Here is a 22,952-nt window from a genome sequence, read left to right as displayed (position 1 = left end):
CACCAGGCCTAAAGTGTCACATCGTATGATACTTGTCTGTGTTACTACTACATAATTAGACCCTCATTCGTTATACATAAATTTTCTCAGAGTTTCTCACTACGTATTTTGTTGACTCATGGCTGCAATTATTTTTAATTATTCATGATTAATATTTCTAGGTTAGGTTAAGAGGTTGCTAAGTAATAAATACTAAATAGATGAGCGAACTACGCTAATATTCAGTTTTATTAACAATGAGAAATAATCGACGATCTAAGAGATCCAATTGCAAGCAAGACATTTTTTGGAATAATAAAAAATCGGCGAGGCGACCGTCAGTATTTCTTCGCGTTTGTTGTAGTCTACTAATTTTAATCGTATAATCGCTCATTATAAAGATTATATTATAACATTCGTTCTTTGTAAAATCGTTCGTTATAACTTACGTCTAACATCTTGGTTTGTATAACCTGGTATAGTGAATAAGAACTTATAGACAAACGATTTCTTGATAATATAGTAATAGTTTCAACAATTCTATTCTAGTCATTTCACTTCATAGTTGAATATATAATGCACTACTTTTGTATATAATTATATTTATATGTACTTACGTGTCACTGTGGCTTCCGAAGTACGTATTTTTCAAACACTCTACACCTTCGTTTACTGGAAATGACATTACGTGAAAAGCCAAGTAAAGGTAATAAAAAATAATGCAACAGTAAAAGAAATATCGTATCGTGTTCGATAAAGTAACCTCAACGAGAGGTGAAGAATAAGAGAAAAGATAATATGTATAAAAGTAGCCTCTTTTTTTTCTTGTAAATTTAGTTTATAACTTGCAAAACAGTATAATTCTTGCTATTTTATACATGTACAATGTATATGTGCATATGTACACAACACGCGCACAGTGATTGCATATGCGCTAACCAAATATATTATCAAACATGTTATACTAGATTTCTATGAAACGCATTAGTATAATAAAAATTATCGTAGAAACACTGCATACTTATGTACCTGAAATTAGGCAGAGCTTTTTTCTTTACAATTTGTACTGTCGTGTGAGTTTTACAACTGTACGATATCAGAAACATAATGATACTGAACTTTGAGTAATATTTAGGACGCTGAGCTTTTTCATTTTTTATTCCTATCTAATTGGTTCTTCGAAAAACAGCTTGTGTTTTTTTGTACATTTCGCTGAAAACAGTTGTTACATTTGTGCTTGATGATAAAACTTGAGGGAAAAGAAGTATAAACACTCGTACAAAGAAAGAAAATGATTAAATAATCGACTCCATGTACTTACGTATATATGTATATGTATATGTATATATATATACACATATACATATATACACTTAGGCTTGTATTGTCTACGTATGATAACGGTAACTTACGTTCGCTTTATTCACTTTGCGTATGTCTCCACGCGTTAAAGAATAAATCTCTCCTTAAATCGTGATGGTTATTGTTATATCGAAGAGTAATTGAAGGCACAACATGCAATGGCTCTCCCTTCCAATCTTCTTCCCTCCCAACCCTTTCTCCACTGACACTCATTACTGACTCACGCGCACTCACCGACTCATTTACTTACTCCCTTTATTGACTGATATGAATCGAATTGCAAATCCACTCCTGCTACAATTACAATATTCAAAAGAATTTTGCACTTGAATTTTCAGTAAAAGAAATTTAAACTGATTTTCCGTGTACACGAAATCTGTACAAACATGTATATTCAAGTTGTCCATGGTTACTGTGTATCCTTAATTCCACATATTCATATGGTGTCTTGATTGCTGTATTCTGCATTGTAAAATATCAATTATATTAGAACGAGTCTTTAAGAAAATGCAAAGTATGTAATTGGATCATCCTGAAGCTTCCTTGATAAAACATAAATAAGCACCATTGTAACGAATGTATTTTGGCGATATCCGTAGATTTCTGTTGTATGATTTTGTTGATTTTGATTTAACATTTCTAAATAACACTTGCGAAATTGGGCCATGAAAGTACCCGATATGGTAAATACTATTATATAACGTTGGTAAAAATACGTAATAGTATTTATTTGAATTCACGGATAATGAATTTTCGTGATGGTATACTCTTTCACAACGAGAAATTCAAAGCCATCTTTACTTTCAGAATGATCTAATAAAATTACTGCATTAAGGAAGTAACTTACTTCAACTGGGAAGTATTGTAGATTATCATCCGAAGCTGCAAATTCGTAATCACCAAACAATACAGGTTCAGAATCATTTTCATCGACAAAACCCTATATCAACATGAGAATGTAGAATTGAGCTGTATACCTCACTTATAAAAGAGTCGACTTACTTACCCAGACATTAAACTTTTTAGGCGCACTTCTCATTTCTTCATTGGGTAAAATCGATTTCGGTGCATGTTCAACTGTAAATCCAGTAACATAAATAGAACTTCGTAACTTAATTAATAAATATCCTGGAAAGCCTTGAAATGCCCAGCAAGCACCTGGTTGTATTGGATTTCCTTGTATCACTGTACGAGGATTATTATTTTCATGATATAATGTAAAAGCCAACAGTTTGACTACCCTAGTTTTTATATCGTATTTTTGAGTACAACGTGTACTAATGATCTGACCACCTATTAATAAAAAAATCTAATATGTTTTATCCAGTCAGAACAATATTGAGCCGAATCAATCTATTGAATTCGACAAACTCACCGGCAGATTCTAAAGCATAATCAACACGTCCCGTTTTGTCCGCATCATATATTTTTATGGCTTCCTTGACTATTTCGCGAACGCGATCATCCGTTATAACATCATTCGCAATCCATGATTTGTCTCGAACTGTAAAAAGAATTATTTTTCATACACTTTGCATTCACACCCGTTGTATTTGATACATAATTAAGAACATGAATATTTCACTCGCTTTAAATGAGTACTGCGATTATTACGTATCGGGTACCTTTAACTTTTTCTGCGTTCGACATCAACGTACCGAAATGATCAATTAAGACCATTTCGATGCGTTTTTCTAAATCTTCGCTAGTAATATGATTTGTACGTGTGCTACAGCATAATTTTAACTCCGAATAAAATTCTTTCAGTTTCTCCAACTGAGACTTAATAACATCAATTTCTTGAGAATAGATATCAGCTAATTTATATTCTTTCAGTCTCTCCTCCAACAATAATATTTCATTCTGAAAGAAACAAAATACAATGTCAAGTTCAGATAATATTACATCGAAAAGTATTACGAACAAATTGTTTAAACTTACATCATCTTTTGGCCAGATATATCCCCTTTCTTTAAGCCGCTCCAGCGCTTGAGTTATATTGAAAAGGCGGTCCTGTGTATATTAAATATATGACTAGTAGCTAATCCGTTAAAAAAACTAACAAACTTTTCATATTGTGTAATTAAATGTCAACAAAGAGCCTTACAGATTGTTTGATAGTTCGATCCTCCAAGTTGTTGATCCTACTGTGTAATTTTTCGGTGATCGATTCAAAATTATCTTCTTTTCCAAACATTTCCCCCTTTAAAAATAATTGCTTTTCACTTGCAACTAACTCCTGTCCAGTTCCAAATTCCCGCGTAATTACTTTGGTTTGAGGAAATAGAGCTGAAAGATGTGGTAAACACCAGCAACCTGAAATATAAAAATATAATCTTCTTCAAGTTTTGCTAATCTTGTAACTTGATACAAATACCGAGAGAAGGATAGACGAAGGGACTCACCATTCCGATGATATCAAGATATAGAGATTACATCCATATTCCTTGTGAAGCACGAATACTCCAATTCTACATCGCCAGTGAAGTAATCCTACTCCCTCTATCCTTCTCCCATAGTTAAATTTAATCATTTGATTTCATTGATTACAGTTATTTTTTGTTTTACGTTGATAACATTACGATGTTTACGAACATCAATTTCTCCGAACGCGTTGAACTGCATATGAACGTGCTTTTACAGATACCACAGCACCGGGCATATATAAGAATAAATTTTTGGTAACTATTGTTATTTAACTCATTTATATACACGATAAAAACATATAATGACTAGTAATAAATAATAATGCATAAAATATATCGAAAACATAACATGATAATACCTTTCGGTATCAATTACAATCTGTCACTTTTTATTTAAAAATTACGGGAGGTCAGTTATGCATCACAAGGCAAACATACATACACACATACATAAATTTATATATGTATGTATGTATATATATATGTATGAATATAATATAAAGTAAGTTCAACCAAATCCCACGTCACTATAAACTACAAATAAAACAAATTATATAGACGGTAAATAAAAAAATTTTGAAGAAAAGATCAAATTCTAACCAATGCTAAGGCATCTCGGGTAAAGACACGTTCACACCGGGCAGAAAATGTACTGACAAATTTTTAATTTTTTTTATATATTCAATAAATAAATCGGTTTGAAAAGACGTTAAACTGATAATATTGTTAAAGATGCGATAGGTCGTCTCAGTGACATCATAGGGAATATTGTGCAGAGAATCCAGACAGATAAAGGACTGTTTTTGCACGATGTAAGTTCCTGAAACAAAAAGAAAAAGAAACGCCAGGATAGGTTTCACCGGTCTTCCCGAAGATGCCAAGGCAAAAACTCGATCTTGTGGGTGAAAATGGCAGATAATAAAAAGGAAAGAAAAAAAAAGAAAAATAAAAGAATATCGATATGAAGTCACGAATTTCTTAATTGACGAACCGTTTACAGTGACTTAGTGGTTATAAAATTTACCAGTAAGAAGAAACAATGGCAATAAAGCAATCCAAAACAGTATTGGGTTTTTCTGATGCATCCATCTCCTAATACTGGATACACGACTCAACAACCACGAGTCAAAGAAAAACACCCTGACCATAAAAAGATAAATATAATGCAAAGGACTGTCAATATATTTCCAAATCTTGGACCATCTAGATTCTGAAATTACATAAAATTAATATGTGTTAATAAATTATTCATTTTATGTTACATTATAAGAAAATATGAAGAGATTATGAGAAGATTGCATTTATAGACATGTTAAATAATTGAAAAATACCATATCTTTGATATTCATAAGTGGCATAATATTCTCTTCTTCTGACTGGCTTGAGCTTTAGAAATTCAAGGAATTTGCTAAACCATAAAGCAGTAACCAGTATAAAACTCGTAAACTGATGTGTTATTTTGCTTCTTTGGCTATAGTTATTTGAAGCTGTTTCTTCTAATTCAGTATCTGAATCAACAGCAGATGTAATTCTACATTTTCGAGAATCAATACGTTTTAATGGTAAATCAGAGCTCAACGATTGCCTAAGAAATAAACATATTTTTTTTAAATGGTTTCATATAACTTTAAGAATGATTTTCGTACATTTATTGCACATAAAGATTTGAAACACATAACAAACCTTGATTGTGAATTCGTTGAATTAGTAGGTTCTGCATAAATTACTTCCCTGTGACAACGGTACTGTTCTATATGTGTCTTTGTGTATTGAGCTTTAGACTTATCCGTACTTGATATATGTGCTCCATAATATTCATTAACAAACTATAAAAGACAGTAACGAATAAGATATAAATTATATGTATGTATGTAGAATTCCAATAAATGAATACCAATAAGTGAATAAATAAGGATATATTTGTAGTTTAATGAAATATTTTGCATTAATCCTCAATCGTACTATGAGTCACATATATGTACAACACATTTTTATCATATACAAATAAAAATTCTAAGTCATTCTTTATTCGTTATTGATACTCTAACGTAAACATCCATTCGGTATTTAATCATGTATTATTTGCAATTCTGCATCTATAATATAATATTGGAATCAAATTGTTGTACTTACTATAGAATCTTCTGCTTTTGTTCCTCTCTCGTTTCCGATATTTGTTCTTTCATATACAACATTCTCAGATGGAACATGCAAGGATCGATTAGAATCCTGCGTATTTGAATGGATGGATCGCCGTGACATATTAGGCATGGCTAGTATACCTGGCGCTATTTCATAACGACACTTGGACCTTTCAGAATAGGTGTAGTCCGTTTTAGGAAATACACTAACAAACATTAATAACTAATGTAAAATAGTTTCATATGATACAATATAAAAATAAAATTAATCATTCGTAACAGCCGCTTGGCTTTAACTTCACTTTAGGGGACATAGAATTATTGAATTCTTTTTTTGTCATTTCATAGTTTTTGAGGCATAGAATCAAAAAATGCAAGTCTTAATTCTAGGAATCCAATTAAAAAATCATGCGTATGTAAAATTTAGCATTCTTAACGTATTTTACAGGTTAGTATGAGATGCCATATTGCTTCTATCTATCATCTGATTGGTCCGCACAGATGAGCATTGAACTGAATTTCGCTTCACGGCGGTCAAAGGGTAAAGTATAACCAAACCCTAGTCCAATACACACAATTCAAAATCCCGCCACAAAATGGCCACAACTCACGTGCATTTGTGTACGGTCAGCGACTCCACTCATTGGACAAATTACGAACAGAAGCCAACATGGCGTTAAAATAACGTATAAAATATGCTAAAAACGCTCAACTTTACGTACAGATATATTTTGGATCATCAGATTCCAACGTTAATATTTGTATTTTTGGATCTTACTCGTTGAAAGCTATCATAACATATAAAAAAAGGGGCCAATGAATTTATGTCCTCCAAAGTCAAATTCAGCCAACTTATTTATACGAAATTATAACTTATATAAGAAATTAATTAATTAAATTTCAATGAACGTGTATAAATACACAATAATATAACATCATGACCTTCATTTCACAAATACATACTTCCACCAATCACCAGCTTGCTTATAGATTTCATGCGCAGAACATGATCTATCAGACAATTCTTCTTGTTCTGTTTCCTCTGAAGAATAATCACTAGTAATAGTTCTATGTGGAAAGATGTTTTTTTGGCTTTCTCCGCTTTTATGTTCAAATGAACCTTCCTTGTTATCAGTTTGACCATTTGCAAATATCTGTTTTTTTGCCTTTTGCCGTTCAGATCGACGTTCTCCTCTTTTTGTATAGACAGAAGGATTTTCAATTCGCTTATTTTTATCCCCCAATGTTGTTTCAACAGTGAGAATTTCTTTTTTTCTTTCCACTATAGCCTCCACATTTTGATCATTTGTTTTACTGCTACTACCAGATCTATAATAATGTTCAAATTATAGTTGAGATTATGCGTAAACCATGTCTAAATTTGTAGTCTCCCAACCATATGTTTTTAATACATACAATATTCTAGGACCAGATCTTTTAGTATTTGCAACTTCTCCAGGAGTATGAGATCTCTCCTGACTTAAACTTCTTAAATGATAATGATGTTCTAGAGTTTCTGGTTCACTCATGACACAAGTTTGCACCAAAGGAGTTCTAGAACGTGATCTACTTCCACTTCGTAATTCATAATGTCGTTGTTCATTCTCCATAGTTTTGCTAAAAATAGAAATAATCTATTTTAAGAGATTAACAAAAAAAATTATATTAATAGAGATAGATACAAAGTCACAAAAACTACAATCCATCAGGGTGCACAGTATATAAGCTAAAAATAGTTTCCCTCCTGCTGAAGGATCTTTAAACAGAATCCTTCTCTGCTGGCTTTTATACCAAGCACACTTTTTCTCTCTCTCTCTCTCTCTCTCTCTCTCTCTCCCTCTCTCATTGATTTCAGTTTGTTTTTTTTTACTGGACCTCTCCTAGCGCGATACGCTGCACATGTCGCACATTGCTATATCATATGCACAATCAAAAAATATCTATTTGTTTTCCTATTTCTTACTTCACTAAGGGAAACCAATATTTAATATATGAGAGACACAGATAGATGATCTAGGATCTGATCTCATTTATACATATACATATCTTGGCACTCGGTTCATACACGTATAATGTATACACGTCTGATACGTAAGAAGAATTAATCTTAATAATACTTTCGTAACACAGACACAATGCATTTTGAAACACTTTTAGATAAATATTTGTCGAAATCATAGATATATCTGACATTAAACGTTAAGTATATACACCCACATATTAATATCAAAATTTAATCTCGCCACTAACTTTCTCGAAAATCTTTCTATTTATAGAGAACTCACCGAAAATATATAAAAGAGATTCGCGATTCTTCCTAAGTGATTCGATATGTCGTGCATTCAAGAAGATAAAAAAATATTCGCTTTATAATGTAAGTTATGCAAGATGATGATTTTCGTGGTAACTTTAAAATATCTGTCAACATTTATGTTCCTTCAAGATCTAACACGAGCTTGCAAGTTGCAATGCGTAGAAAACGACGAATAGCCGTACCTATGTGCGCGCGCATCTTTCGATGATTCATTCTACACTCTCCCTAGTTTAATATACCTCAAAAAGCTACTAAAAAGAATTGAATTATGGTTTTTGATTTAAAATATGTCAATAAGCTGTATGTAATTGTCATTAACAATGGTTATCATGATGTGTTGAAGATATGGGCACAAACAACATAATGTACCTGAACTCGAATAATAAAAGTACTTTTCTATATTAAAAATAGTAAATACTTGTTCACGAAAGTTAAAGTTTCGTGAGTAACAAGGCAAAAAATAAGAGAAAAGTTTAATTAAACCAATCGTTCGATTAATAATTTCAAAAATGAAGACTTATTTATGCAGTCAGAACATATCAAATTGGGAAAGGAACTAATCAGAATAATCTCAAACAATCTTTATTCATCCGTGAAATAAATATCTGTATAAAGGTAAACAAATATTGTACAAATACAGAATTCTATATTTTATTTGCGATTATAAAATATCTTATTCTCTCTATACCTTAGTTGCAATTTCATAAATAGACGTTTATATCAAAAATTTACTAACTATCAATGTTAAATGCATTGGATCATAGATCTATTTTATACCTTGTCTGTGAATTTACTTATGAGAGAAAAGTAACTGATAAAATGTATTAAAAGCTGTTTATAATTACAGACAAAGTGCATAAATAGATTTCGTATATTACAAGGAATTAACTGGGACCTATGAATAAGAATCTATGCTTTAGCTCGTTAGCCGAGAAAGGCGAGTTAACCCGTCACTCCCTAATTGTCGATCTTCCTGATGTAATAATTTCTTTATTTATTACTTTATTGTAAAAAAGTCCTCTACTTTTTTTATATGTTATTTTATTTCTGATAAAAATAATCGATTAACTTTTAATTTCGTCATTATAGATATTTTGTAATTAATAGAGGACTCAGTTAATAGGTCAAAATGTGTACAGTCAAAACCTGGAAAAATGTTATCCAAAAACTAAAAGAAAACTTTGTAATCTTTCTATTTCATTTGTAACAATTAATATCGTTCATTTAGATCGTTTTAGGTTAATTTAAGTTTGAAATTGCTTAATGTTGTGACAACTCGAAATCCATATTCGATGCCAACGGAGCAGCTGTCAACGCATGAATGTAACTTCAGATTTACAGATATCGATATGTAAATTAGGAGCGAAGTTTGAAATCATATGTACCACGTCAATACTTGTATGCAGAAGATGCAAAACACGCATTAGTATTTGCATAGAAAGTCAGAGTGCGAAAGGTAAGAAAATTCAATGTTTAATTCTTAAAAGTCATAGGGAATTAGCAATTTAGTAGATCTTCCTCACTTTCTCTATACCATTTCTGTATTTCCGTACTGAATATTGCAAGTGTCGCGCGCTTAATTTATATATTATTGTTTATGGACATAAAGTCAAGTTCACATGATAACGTAACACTTCGTTCGCGTAATACCTACTTCTGCGTACACCTCTCTTTTGTATGCAACAATAGCCTACGTTAGATATTAGATATAATCCATGGTGAACGATGCGGCAACAATGTTTTTACAAACATCAAATCTTTTACTTTAATATTGCAGTTGAAGTGCAATACGTATGTACATACATATATATATGTGCTTGAACGGATTGTGATTAACGTTTTTTATTGAAATTGATTCAAGATATACCCCTAATCCTTGTGATAATTATTGTATATTTAACTAATGTATAAATATCATAATATATTGTGTACTAAATACTATGATATATAATCATGGAAGAGTTTGATGTATGATACATACATGTAAGTACTTGTATTTCAAGTATTTACAGTAGTTTTAAATACGAACATGAGCATGAAACAAGTTAAAATCATCTTTGAATACAATTAAAGCTTCTAAAAATGGACAAAAAAGTGTCACATGTTAGCAAAGGTAAAGGTATAAAGGAGACGAGACGACTAACGTTAAGCGAAAGAGGTTAAGTGCATTCATATATGTGAAAATCAGTGGCAAGAGAAATTGACAGAAAATACTGCAGAAAAAATTATCTCTAAAACAGTATTATAATTGTTGTAAATAAAGATGAGAATGGAAATATTCGTATTAGTATTTAAATAAATAAAAGATATGCTATATTTTCCCACTTCAGGATAACTGCTGTGATACGTTACCATTACTGATGCAAGAATTTATAATTTTGTATTTTTTAGAAAGAGAGAATTATTTGATTCTAAAGTAATGTCAATTTTTCTTAAAACTGAGAACACAGTGATGCTATGACACTATTCATTTATTAGGTCCTATGATAAAAATCTATATAACACTACTGTATTTTACTACTGTAAAAGATAAAATAAAGGATACGAAATAAATATTTGAAAATTTTGACTTTAGATTCAACTGTGTTACACATGTATATATTGATTATAAATATAGAAAAAATCTGCGCTATGTATACATATATATATTGTTATAGGTATACGCTGTTATACATTCTATTGTATTGAATTATAATTGTCTCGTTGCATTAGTATTTAGTGTCATTTATCATAACAGCATTTCATAACTCGCGCGAAACTTTTGGAGAGGCCATGTTGACTAGGTTATGTTTACACCGAGGCGAGAGTTATAAACATTGTTGCCAAATTTATTTTCACCATGGCTTGCATCTAAAGTAGGCTGCGATGCTACTCTCGACTCGTCAACACGTGTGTTCGTGATTCTCTGTTTTTTCTCTTGCAATCCTTTCTTTTTGCGTCTTTCTCTTGCGGTAAAGTGAATTCGCATGGCCGGCAGTATTTATTTAGTCGAACACCGTTATTAACGAGTCTTTCGCGTTTCCCAGAACAGAACTCGAACGCGGTAATGGAGGAGGTAATCGATCAAACTATCGCTACAGAGCAGACATCGGGAGAGTGCCTGAGTCATGAAGAAGAGGACATTAAAGTAATCATAGATGCTCCCATTAACGAAGAAATGTTAAAACACGAAAACGGGGATAACGATTGCCTTGAAAATATTTCAACGGTAGAACACGATTATATATTGCAGCAGGAATGTATATTATCTAGCACGAATGAGCAGGAGCAGCAACAACAGCATCATCATCATCAACAACATCAACATCAACATCAACATCCCTCCGGAGAATCGTTTCAGCGGGAGGATTGCACCGAGTACGTAGATCTATTGGTAAAAGCAGCTGATGCAACGACAAAACAAGAAGATGAGGTGGAAGATGAAGAAGAAGAAAAATCGGATATTACGAACACGGTTGTTCAGCCAGATACAGATTCTCAGTGTCAAAATGAAACGAGAAGAAGCAAACGTAAATTAGTTCGGCGAAATTTTGAAACGAGACGAGATTCCGACGAGGAAAACTATTTTGAAAATTTGAATTTAAGCTCGAGACTGAAAAAAGGTCAGTCCTCTGATCAATCGGAAAAAATTTTTCTATGTTATCTGTGCGACAAAGAGTTTTTGTCGAAGAATGTTTTGAAGGAGCATATGCATTCTCACGAAGAAGTTCGAAAGGTATTGTCTCTGAAAAAAACACCGGATACACCGCAAAAGAACGTTTATAATGTTGCAAAGTCCCCTCCATCGGGTAAGAGATCAAACAAGTGCCCGCATTGTGGCAAGCAATACATATATATAACCTCGTTTAGTAAACATTTGAAAAAACATGAAAGGGAGAAAGAAGAGGGCAAGGAAGAATCAATGCCCTTAGAAATATCATTCCACGAAGACGAACATAGTCTAGATCTTGATAATTATAAAGATGCACGTCGGCATTTGGATAACGAGTATCGGAAAAAAGTCAAACAAAAAGAGGTGGGTCCAGAAGAGCATAGAGAGGAAGAAAAAGGGAACGAGGCGAAAAGAGGCAATAACGGTGGCGGTGATGGTGGTGGTGGTGATGGCGGCGGCGGCGAAGGAGGAGGAGCAGCAGGAAATAACAACAATAACAACAATGATGATGACAACCACGACGACGACGACGATGACGACGACGATGAATACAATGACTACGACGATAAAAGACAAGTGGGTAATTTGATTAAAAAAGAGGAACAGGAGAATCGCAATGTCCGTACAGAAACGTTTGCATGCGACAAGTGTGCAGAGAAATTTTATACAAAACGTGGCTTACAAAGGCATGCGATTTCGCATGTTGTTCTCAGTTGCAGTATATGCGAAGAAGAATTCGATTCACTGGAAAAATTAAGAAATCATCGCGCGAAACACGTGGTTGAAGGTGTTCTAACTGAACAAGAACTTGAGATGGATGCAGAGTATTCAATTAGTAAGGAAACGTGTGATTACGAGACAGAGGATAAAGATAGCATAGACAGGAATCACAGGATGGAAAACAAATCAATACCAGGATTGCTGGAAACAGAAAATAATTTATCGAAGAAAAATGATAGGTAGGTAAGAACTAAAGATGTTGCAATGTATATTATGTTATTATAGGAAAATCGTCTTGCACATGTCTATCATTCTGATGAAACATTTTATTGTTTAGAAACATGGAGACCCATCGTCATTCGGGGATTGACTATAGTTGCAAGGTGTGTTGCCAACGATTTGCAATGAAAGAAATGTTGCAAAAACATACGGAACAGCAACATGAACGTGTAAAAACTTACAAGTGCACACAATGTAACAAAACATTTGGTAACGAACTTACTTTACGCAATCATCTTATAGCTACTAATCATAAAACTTTCCTTCATGGACAAGAATATGACCCTAATAAACGTATTAAAAGAGTTGCTGCGAGAGCTGCACAAAAAATTATCGATAAAATTAAAACCGAGGATGGTTTGGAAGATTTCGACGAGGAAGAGGAGAATATCGATAGAATTAATCGCGCTAATGTTACAGATAATAATTATAGTCGGAATAAGCGAGAAATATCCTCGCATAAGAGACATAATCATAAGAAGGAATTGGAATGTGCGAGTTGTAATAAAAGATGCAGTTCAAAGCAATTGTTAACAAAACATATGGAGCAACATGTAAAAGACGAGCAACAACGAGTGGTCAAGTCGGAAAAGCAAAAGCAATCGGCAGATAAGAAAGATTGGCAAAGGGACTACGCTAATGAGGAGATGTACCATAAAGAGAATAGAGATGACGATTATGATTCGGATTTTGAAAGTGGTTTGGATTGGCCAATGGATAATCACGAGTGCCCGAAGTGTAAAAAACGATACAGCACGAAAAAATCATTGTTACGTCATCAATTGTTGCACGAAGAACCGAATTTCGAATGCGATATTTGCAATGTTAAGTTTTACCGCAAAGACAAACTAAAAGCCCATTATGATAAGTGTTCGGAGAAGAACCCCGATCAAGTGAGAAAGTGCAATATCTGCGGAGACACGTTTGAGAACAATGAGATTCTGCGAGAACATAGATCGAAACATGTTACCGAAGGCATTCTTACGGAAGAAGACCTGAGAGATATCGAACCGCGACCCGAGGAGAAAAAACCAGGTGAAAAGATTGGTAGGAAGAGAAGGACTGATATCGTAGGTTTAGAGTGCACGGAATGTAACAAGCAATATACATCGAGAAAAGGGCTTTTACGACATATTCAAGTCCACGAAGGAAAAAAGTATCTGTGTGATATATGTCCAAAAAAATTTTATAGAAGGGAACATTTAAAGATACACGTAGCTAAACATAACATGATTAAGCCATATAAGTGCACACGATGCACAAAGCGTTTCATTAAAGAGGAACAGTTGACAAATCATTTGTCAAAGCATGACCGAACTTTCAAGAAGAATAAAGAAACGGACAGCTCGAAAAGATTCCTTTGTGAAATTTGTTCGAAAAGTTTTACGCAATCGACCACGTTGATTGCACACCTTCGAGCACATAATGGTATAAAACCATACGTTTGCGAAGTTTGTTCGCGACCGTTCACAACTAACGCTTATTTGAAAATGCACATGAGAACGCATACCCAAGAACGACCGTATGTTTGTCAATATTGTTCACGAGCATTTGCTAGAGCCGATACGCTTGCTAATCATTTGACTTCGCATACAGGCGAGGCTAAATACCATTGTAAGTACTGTCCGAAAAACTTCCGTCGTCTGAAGTCGCTCAAAGAACACGTCTTCATTCATACTGGTCAAAGACCTTATGCCTGTCCAACCTGCGATAGACGGTTTAACAACAACGGAAGTCGATACGCTCATAGTAAAAGGTGTAAACAAACTTTTGTTCAGAATCAAAATCGTGCTCAAACACTAACCGCGCAAGTACAGGCTACGCCTCAAAATCAACAAAGAGTGCTACAACAGACTACTCTTGAACAAGGACAAATAGTAAAGGCACAGAATATTAAAACCATTACTATCACTAAACCTGAATCAGTCGCCACTCAACAAACAGTTATGCAACTTCAAGAGATATTAATGCCTTTGATCCTTCCTCTTACAGTCACTCTTACGGATGTCGGTGAGGAAGTAATATTACCAGAAGGAACCAAAATATTTACTACATCATAAGTTGGGATAGAACTTTTCTATGTATTCATCAGATTGTTTTTTTAATTTCCATTCGTAAACCGAAAACTTTCTTTCTCAGCATCACAACAAAGAAAGAGAGGGAGAGGGAAAATGTGATTGAAATACTGTCTTTGACTTTGTATTATACATTGTATATCTCTGTTTATATTTAAATATGAGTCGTAGCTGTTGTAAAAATCTAGAACAAGGAGAAAGGAAACAAAAATGCAGTTGAATGAAAACTTGTTTTACTTGTATGTAACGGAGTCGTCTTAAACGGAGCATAAAAGAAAACAAGAGATCCTGTATCACATAGTTTCGAATCAGTTTATTTAAACACTTGTTGATTTATGTGTGTATGTGTACGCCCATGCGTACATGTCCCTCTACTGTGTCTATGTGTGTCTCTTTTCTCGTCGGTTATTGTTGATTAAAAAACAATTATAATTGCGATCTGTAGGCACGCAAATATATATGTATATGCGTAAATATATACGTGTATACACGCACACACGTATATTTGAACAAAAGGTACAAAAGTCGTACAGAAATATTTTATGAAATCCATTTTGTTGTCGTATTTCACTGGAAACCATCAAACGTTTCATCTAATTTCATATATGATGTCATTTTAAAATAATACAAATGTAAGAGGATCTCAACGATAATTCTTTCTAAATTTACTCTGAACGGATCAATCGTTGATATCGTCAAGGTGTCGTGATTTCGTGAAACACAGCTTAGCCTTCAAAAATTATCATCTTCAACTTACAGAATTACAAACTAACGTACAAACGAATCTGTTGCTTTTTAATTGTATATCGAATACGTTATTATTATTTTATCATGACATAACAACGGTGTATATACCGATTGATTTTAAATGTACAGAAACCGTTATCCAAAGAATGTATTATAAATTGTACGAAAAGTGCAACATAATTTTTTACGACATATGGATTTCCGATCGTTGGAATAAAACAAAATAAAAAAAAAAATAATTATGAGATTGTATAGAAAGTGGCGCTAATGCTAACGTTGAAAGTAATTGCATTCCTTGCGTGTGGCATGATATCGATGGAACACGAATAGGAATGCAGATTCATTTACGATCCGCTAGGATGACGCATTTATTTGGTCATATGATGACAGTTTTAAGAATTCCGCGAAAAATTCTGCGGTAGTTGTTTTAATATGTATTCATGTGTATTCAAATAAAATTTGTAAAGTGAAATTTAAGACGCGCGCAAAACAGCAATCATATGCTGTTCAACAGTATATTAAAATTTTATTTCCAATGTATGCGGATCGTGATTTATCATTTATTTGTACATATACTTAAGTACTGTGAATAAAACATATTCGTAGTATCAAAACGGTTATAATAGATTTCTGCTCCTTCTGTTGATACATACGCGCGTAAAATATTTTTAATTCAAATAAGATAAATGTACAATAAAAGTACAAACAAATCGTTAAAAAGAAATATAATAAGAAAAACAAAAAGAAATGATATGTAGTCGAATATGCGCGGTGTAATTTTATCACTTGTTAGGGTTTCAGATATTCAACCATCGATTACCCATAAAACGTTTATACCCGATGTACCCAAATTAACACGGCCTAACATACCGTGATCTCTTGTCTTAACAATGTATAAAAATAACAGAAGTGTATGAAATAAGTTGTTCCTACCCTAAAAATGAGAAAGGAGAAAAGAATTAGTCTCAACTTGCAAATATTACACTAAAGTAAGTGAACGTGATGATAAAGTAAATTTAATTGAATCTACTTACACGTTGTATTTCCTCATAATCGCTAGGCAATGAATCTCCAGAATGTGCCAAACTGTAATGCGGTGGATTTATAGATTGGCATACTATCACGGGACCTTTGCTACGTGGTAAAGTTATTCCTGATCTAGCCATATACCTCGATGTAAATGGTCGTGCATCGGGTTGATCTAGAGGGGCTTCCAATTGTGTATCCATATACGTTGACACCAAGTGCATAACTATCTGCAGAAATAAAATAATATATACATATTGTTGATTGTATCTGGATAATATTTTACGAAAATTCAAAAAAATTAAATTACCGCTGAATCAGTTGGCAAGCTAGAATCCCATTCTTTATCATTGTGAGATCCTCCACCATTCCACTTGAATTCACTCATTGAACCCCCTTTTGCAAGAATTTTAATTCTCTTAATTAAATATTCCTGATTGTTAGAAAGTTCTAAAAAAGGTACTAAAGTTGGTAAAGTAGGAATAGCAAATACTAAAAATGGTGCTTGTGCAAGTTTTCTCAATCTATGCAATCCAACACATCCTAATTGGGAATCGCTTAAACCATGACGGACCAATGCCAAACAAACATTATCAATTTCGGTTGCTACACGTTCAATAACTGTTTTGCTAATCCACTGAAATAGTTGATACAATGTTCTTTTTATATATGTACGTATATTTGGAAATAATGAAATTTACTCAATATCTGATTGTTTTACTTGCCATGCGAAGATTAGCTGTCCATTCGTTTACTTTAATTGGGTCGATCCTATATTTTCTCCAAACATCCGGAGCGCCGAATATACCCCTAGGTGAATTGCCCTCTTCGCTCCCAGGACTAGCTGATTTTGATTTATCTACGAGAAAAGAAAGCATCGTAAATTTTATCTTATCAAAGAAAGAAAATATATTCTTTCCTACCAATAATGGGTGCTAATTGGTATGCACATCTTCTTAACAATGGAGAAACTTCCCCGGGGCTTCTAATCGCTGGATGCGACCAAAATGAGCTAAGCAAATTGGAAGGCTGATCAATATCCGTTGATAAAACATGTTTTTTTTGGTGAGCTTCCTCCAAATAATTTTTTAGTTCTCTCTCATTTTGTATCAAATCTTCACTTGTTAAATTTCCATTTGCCGAAATACTGAGAGATTTATTAAAAGATCCATTGGAGCTGGATACCGATTTTTGTGATGTAGGGCTACCGTACTTAAAAAACTGATTCGGCGATGAAAAGTCCTCTTGAAAATAAGTTTTATATATGGTAAAAACAAATAGGTTCGAATAATATCAGAATGTAAAAAAGAAGTTTATCATACTAGATTCGCTTAATCCTGTAGACCCAAGTGAGGTCATTCTCCTATTGAGGCTAATGCATGATAAATTTAATGGGACCGGTGGCTCTGAAGTTTTTGGAGACGATGGTCTTTCATTTTTGAAAAGGGGGTCATCCTCTGATATACCTAATAGGTATCTTTGCTTAGGATTCAGCAGAATTGGCCGCAGAGAAAAATTTGCCCATGTATATTTTGTTATATGATAAACAGCATTTAATGCAAATATTAAGGCCAAACACCACTCAGCCCAACAGAATGGTTCATATGTTGCACCTCCATATACTCTAAAAACGTAACATATAAAACATGTATATTTCTTTCATTACTGATAGAACGAACAATTGATTAATTAAGAAATATGAATAGTTTACATGTCAAAGACGAGGATTCCAAGTAAAGAACTGTTGACGAAAAACCAGGTAATACTATTTCTTGCTTTATTTTGAGTTTGTCTTATATCAAGCGTTTGTTCCACTTGAGGTTTGGCAGTCAAAACTCTAAAAATAAAATTATTCAACGTGATCATACGTGCCGGGAATAAATAACTTTCTAACCTTCGTTCAATGCCTTTCTCTATTTCTAGTTTATTGCATTACCTTGCATTCGGAGAAATGTATCGCATTGGAGATCGAAAATTACTCATTCTTCCTACAACTCTCTTTTCTCCTTGTTAATTTAGTCTAAGAATTATTTAAAAAGCACCTTATTATTCTTGAAATAACGTATCTTCGTAAACGAATAGTACGACACTGTTTTGGCGCGTTTTTGGGAACGGAATTACAACAGAAATACAGTCAGGCAGTTTGTGTAGTTTGATTTGATACATTTAATTGTAATTTATATATTTTATGTATTGTGTATATCAATATACATCGTATACATATATATTCGCACAATATATAATTCACAAAAAATTGAAATTAGTATTCATATATTGTACGTAAGTACGTATATATAATTTAAATTTGATTTGCATATAAAATACACGTATACGTTGGTCGAATAAGAATTTATTATTAAATATTATGAATCTTTTATAACTGTAAGATAAAAAAGAATTGTTTCAGAGAAATTAAGTAAAATAAAAAAAAGAGAAGACAATAATAATGTATAATGTTTGTGTTTCAAGGTACAGATTTAGTTAATTTAACCAGAATTTTATCCTTTGGTACATTGTCACCTATCGAACATAGCACGTCTTCGACCATTCCATTTACGGATGCTCTGATTATGTGCTGTAAGTAAATAATTAACTTTGAAACATAAACACATGTCTGAAGTTACAATAATTTTGAAACATAATATAAACATACTTCCATCTTCATGGCGTTAATTACAAGTAAAGCGTCTCCAATCTTTACAGTGTCTCCTTTCGCCACACATACCTTTTCTACAGATCCTGGTATAGGACTTAAAGCTTTGCACGGGTCCACCTTATTTTGACACTTTGCAAGATTATAAAGAAATTTTCTAGGAGGTATGTTAAATTGCCATTCACGGTCCTATAAAAACTAAAGCTGAAGATAATCAGTTCTTAGGCGTTTTTGTTTTCGGAATTAAAGTAATCGAACAAAAATATATTAAAAAGAAAAAATACTAGCTTTGGTGAATAAATGTAATTTGTTATGAATTTTAATAATTTTCGTTCTAGTAATTGTTTCGTCAATTTCGGTACATAATTCCAGCGTGTTTTCCTTTTTCTTTAATGTGCCTGTTACTCTCCTCCAAGGACCGATTTGATTGATTCTCATGGAATAGACCTCAGGTTCAATGTATCTTATTTCAACTTCGATATCATCATCGCAAACGTTGAAATGCAAAGTCCGCGTTAGAGTGTGATTTAACCTTAAACCAATTTCGGTTGCAAAAGGGCTGAAAGGATCAACAGTTGTAAGAGATGATCGTAAAGAATGCGTATCTTCGTAAAGTATAGAAGCGAGAGCAGCCTGAGCTACAACTTCACTTGGCACGTGTAATTCTCGAAATAATTCTCGACAATGTTCCTCTATGAATCCTGTGTGTACTTGACCTTGCAAAAAATTCGAATGGGAACATAAATCTTTGATGAATTCTATATTAGTACTTAGTCCTGCTATCTAAAAATATATACAGAAAACAATATAAATATACAAGATTTTTAATAAAATAATACATACGCATTTTCCATTTGAAAATTTACTTACGTTGTAATCGTTTAACTTTGATCTAAGTATAGCCAACGCTTCTTTTCGATCTTTTCCCCAGACGATTAATTTAGCGATCATGGGATCATAATGTACTGATACTTGGTCTTTTTCACGAACTCCGGTTTCGATTCTGATCGCTTCAGTTGCGATTTCTGGAACTCTCATGTATGACAATTTACCCGCTCCCGGTAGAAAATCTTTTCTTGGTTCCTGCAATTTGTTGCAGTTTATTTATACAATTTAGCTAGTTTGCTGCAAGAATCAACTACAATTCCACGATTGGTTATCGAAATTAACCTGGTTAATGGAAATATTAAAGCCATTTTATCTCATCGAAGGTACAAGTTATGTGTTTTATAAAGAAAGACTTTTGTCATTACTTCTGCATAAATTCTCGCTTCAAAGGCATGTCCTCTAAAATTAATTTGTGCCTGTTTTAATGGAAGTTCCTCTCCCGCCGCTATTCGTAACTGCCATTCAACCAAATCCAATCCCGTAATTGCTTCCGTTATGGGATGTTCTACTTGAAGACGTGTATTCATTTCCATAAAATAAAAGTTATTTTGATCCCGATCCATTATAAATTCGACGGTACCAGCGCCAACATATCCTACCGCTTTTGCCGCTCGAACTGCTGTTGCGCCTAAGTCCGATCTCAAATTTATTGAAATACCAGGCTACAAAACAGAACAATCATTATATTATTATAATTTTCATAGTATTAAAAAGATGTCAAGTCTCTCACATTGCAAAAGTTTAAATATGCATATACATACTGCAGGTGCTTCTTCGATAATCTTTTGATGTCTCCTTTGAATAGAGCAATCCCTTTCAAACATGTGAACAATATTTCCATGTTTATCTGCAAAAATTTGTACTTCAATATGTCTTGGATTCCTGACATATTGTTCGAGTAAAATGGAAGAATCACCAAATGCTTTTTTGGATTCAGTCTTTGCAGATTCCAAAGCTTCAATAAACTGTGATTCTTTTAGAACTATTCTCATGCCTTTTCCTCCTCCACCACATACAGCTTTTATCATTAAAGGAAAACCTATCTTCTTTGCTTCCAATAATAAGGTTTCATTAGACTGGTTATCTCCATGATATCCTATTGTTATCAATAGCATAATAATCAGATTTGAATATTTTATTTATATAATATGTTATGTGTGTTTGTATATCCGTGTATATACTCTTGTACAGTGACATAAATCATACCTGCTATAACAGGAATTCCAGCTTTTATCATCATATCTTTTGAAGTACTTTTAATTCCCATATTTTTAATTGCATCTGCTGGAGGCCCAACAAATACAATATTTTCCTTCTGGCAGAGTTCTGCAAATTCTGCATTTTCTGAGAGAAAGCCATAACCAGGATGTATAGCTTGACTCTTTGACTTTTTTGCTATAGAGATAATTTTGTCCTGTCTTAAGTAGCTCTGGCTAGATGGTGCAGGTCCGATACAATATGCTTCATCTGCTTGTTCTACGTGCAAAGAATCTTTATCTATGTCGCTATATACTGCTACAGTCTTCACTCCTAATTTTTTAGCAGTTCTTGCTACACGGCATGCAATCTCTCCTCTGTTTGCAATTAGAATCTATAATACAGTAAAGAACTGCATAAGCTCTGTTAATTTTCAAAATTATGAGTTGAAAAATTAATTCTTACTTTATTAAATCGGTCAGTTGTGATTTTTGAGATATGTAAATTACGACTATGTGGAATCAATGTACTGCATCTGAGCATTATTGATAATATATAATTATTCAATTTCATACAAAAAAATGGATTAACACACTTAACAATTTACTTACTGCGAAATTGATATTTGTATTTTTTCTATTAGACGCATGATCTACTCCTAAAATGAATTGCTATCGCAATAACTGTAAATGAACGCTCTTCCGATTCTTGCCTTCAAAACAAAGTTTATCATTCGTTCCATCTATATTAAGCATTAAAGCGTTTTACGTAAGCAAGCCAGCAATCGCTAACCTTTACGGAGAGGTTATACCGATGGTTATACGCATCATACATACATACATACATACATATACTGTATGCATAGATAAGATAATAATATGAATGTATACGTAACTGCCTATAATTTAAACATGAAAATTTTGATTGTTTTACAATTAGATACCAATTTAATCGTTAATAGCTTTTTAAAGAAAAATTTCGTCCCATGAGTGCTGCAGTACTGCAGCTTTCGTGTTATTAGTGCTATTAGCACACTGCTTTAACTTTTTTTTCGTAATAATTTGTTTATTTTACGCTCAAATTAGATATGGTGTGAGTGTGCGTGGGACTAAACAAATTACGAAAAGATCCTTTACATTTTGTGTGTTTTGGTATCGATTTGTCAATCGTTTGACTATTTTTGTTGCTATGATTTATGCGTAGGTTATGTTTGTTTGTGGGTGGTGAATGTATTGATTATGAAATGGACCTGTATGATTCTTATGTCTATCTATCTATATAGTTAGGAATATTTTGGTTGAAAGGATAATAAAAAGTGAAATTTCCGAACTGGGTATAGTGATATGACAGATATGACGCTCTAACCGAGTGAACTAATGGGCTGAAGTGAAATTAATTTTTTTATAACAAACGATAGAATCACACTAATATAATTCCATAAATAAAATCCATTATACAATGCAATCATTAAATCAACTTAACTACACAATCAT

At 33.1% G+C, this 22,952-nt stretch overlaps 5 protein-coding genes across 14 annotated transcripts in view; 1 reads left to right on the top strand and 4 right to left on the bottom strand.

Moving 5' to 3' along the window:
- Window positions 1-695, bottom strand: part of LOC117209415 (peroxisomal leader peptide-processing protease) — a 28,539-nt gene extending 27,844 nt beyond the window's left edge. The window contains exon 1 of the mRNA XM_033451467.1: window positions 597-695. The gene's annotated coding sequence lies outside the window, so the exon portion shown is untranslated. The remainder of the gene's footprint in view (window positions 1-596) is intronic.
- Window positions 696-1,032: 337 nt separating this feature from the next.
- Window positions 1,033-8,410, bottom strand: LOC117209411. Of its 4 annotated transcripts, XR_004487915.1 has the most exons (16): window positions 8,194-8,410; window positions 7,325-7,525; window positions 6,872-7,237; window positions 5,901-6,114; window positions 5,451-5,593; window positions 5,099-5,352; window positions 4,792-4,977; window positions 3,449-3,657; window positions 3,283-3,354; window positions 2,967-3,204; window positions 2,717-2,845; window positions 2,348-2,634; window positions 2,189-2,281; window positions 1,728-1,803; window positions 1,392-1,635; window positions 1,033-1,191 (listed from the first exon to the last, which is right to left on the bottom strand). XR_004487915.1 is itself a non-coding variant. In XM_033451459.1 (15 exons), the coding sequence occupies exons 2-15, from the start codon at window positions 7,516-7,518 to the stop codon at window positions 1,580-1,582; spliced, it is 2,517 nt and encodes an 838-aa protein (XP_033307350.1). In that variant the 5' UTR covers window positions 7,519-7,525; window positions 8,194-8,410; the 3' UTR covers window positions 1,033-1,579. The 4 variants fall into 4 exon arrangements, 3 of the variants coding, with proteins under 3 accessions (XP_033307350.1, XP_033307352.1, XP_033307353.1); XM_033451459.1 differs by having other exon boundaries at window positions 1,033-1,635; XM_033451461.1 differs by lacking the exon at window positions 8,194-8,410 and adding an exon at window positions 7,591-7,609 and having other exon boundaries at window positions 1,033-1,635.
- A 16-nt stretch (window positions 8,411-8,426) lies between these two features.
- LOC117209407 (zinc finger protein 658B-like) lies at window positions 8,427-15,919 on the top strand. Of its 6 annotated transcripts, XM_033451443.1 has the most exons (5): window positions 8,427-8,837; window positions 9,070-9,200; window positions 9,451-9,678; window positions 11,249-12,833; window positions 12,932-15,919. In XM_033451443.1, exons 3-5 carry the CDS (start codon window positions 9,540-9,542, stop codon window positions 14,931-14,933), a joined length of 3,726 nt encoding a protein of 1,241 aa, XP_033307334.1. In that variant the 5' UTR covers window positions 8,427-8,837; window positions 9,070-9,200; window positions 9,451-9,539; the 3' UTR covers window positions 14,934-15,919. The 6 variants fall into 6 exon arrangements, with proteins under 6 accessions (XP_033307334.1, XP_033307340.1, XP_033307339.1 ...); XM_033451449.1 differs by lacking the exons at window positions 8,427-8,837; window positions 9,070-9,200; window positions 9,451-9,678 and adding an exon at window positions 9,869-10,205 and having other exon boundaries at window positions 11,254-12,833; XM_033451448.1 differs by lacking the exons at window positions 8,427-8,837; window positions 9,070-9,200; window positions 9,451-9,678 and adding an exon at window positions 9,869-10,205.
- A 277-nt stretch (window positions 15,920-16,196) lies between these two features.
- LOC117209414 (transmembrane protein 209) lies at window positions 16,197-18,855 on the bottom strand. Its single transcript, XM_033451466.1, has 8 exons — window positions 18,658-18,855; window positions 18,433-18,558; window positions 18,044-18,345; window positions 17,645-17,965; window positions 17,447-17,580; window positions 17,032-17,358; window positions 16,730-16,951; window positions 16,197-16,629 (listed from the first exon to the last, which is right to left on the bottom strand). The coding sequence occupies exons 1-8, from the start codon at window positions 18,702-18,704 to the stop codon at window positions 16,501-16,503; spliced, it is 1,608 nt and encodes a 535-aa protein (XP_033307357.1). The 5' UTR covers window positions 18,705-18,855; the 3' UTR covers window positions 16,197-16,500.
- Window positions 18,856-19,154: 299 nt separating this feature from the next.
- Window positions 19,155-22,747, bottom strand: LOC117209412 (methylcrotonoyl-CoA carboxylase subunit alpha, mitochondrial). Of its 2 annotated transcripts, none has more exons than XM_033451463.1 (10): window positions 22,596-22,747; window positions 22,071-22,201; window positions 21,925-21,994; window positions 21,469-21,853; window positions 21,024-21,358; window positions 20,628-20,924; window positions 20,245-20,457; window positions 19,663-20,157; window positions 19,375-19,563; window positions 19,155-19,296 (listed from the first exon to the last, which is right to left on the bottom strand). In XM_033451463.1, exons 2-10 carry the CDS (start codon window positions 22,106-22,108, stop codon window positions 19,186-19,188), a joined length of 2,133 nt encoding a protein of 710 aa, XP_033307354.1. In that variant the 5' UTR covers window positions 22,109-22,201; window positions 22,596-22,747; the 3' UTR covers window positions 19,155-19,185. The 2 variants fall into 2 exon arrangements, with proteins under 2 accessions (XP_033307354.1, XP_033307355.1); XM_033451464.1 differs by lacking the exon at window positions 22,596-22,747 and having other exon boundaries at window positions 21,024-21,109; window positions 21,179-21,358; window positions 22,071-22,288.
- Between the last annotated feature and the right edge of the window lie 205 nt (window positions 22,748-22,952).

This window comes from Bombus bifarius, unplaced genomic scaffold (assembly GCF_011952205.1).
Source record: "Bombus bifarius isolate JDL3187 unplaced genomic scaffold, Bbif_JDL3187 scf7180000008176, whole genome shotgun sequence".
NCBI lineage: Eukaryota > Metazoa > Arthropoda > Insecta > Hymenoptera > Apidae > Bombus > Bombus bifarius.
This window is presented reverse-complemented; position numbering and strand designations above follow the sequence as displayed.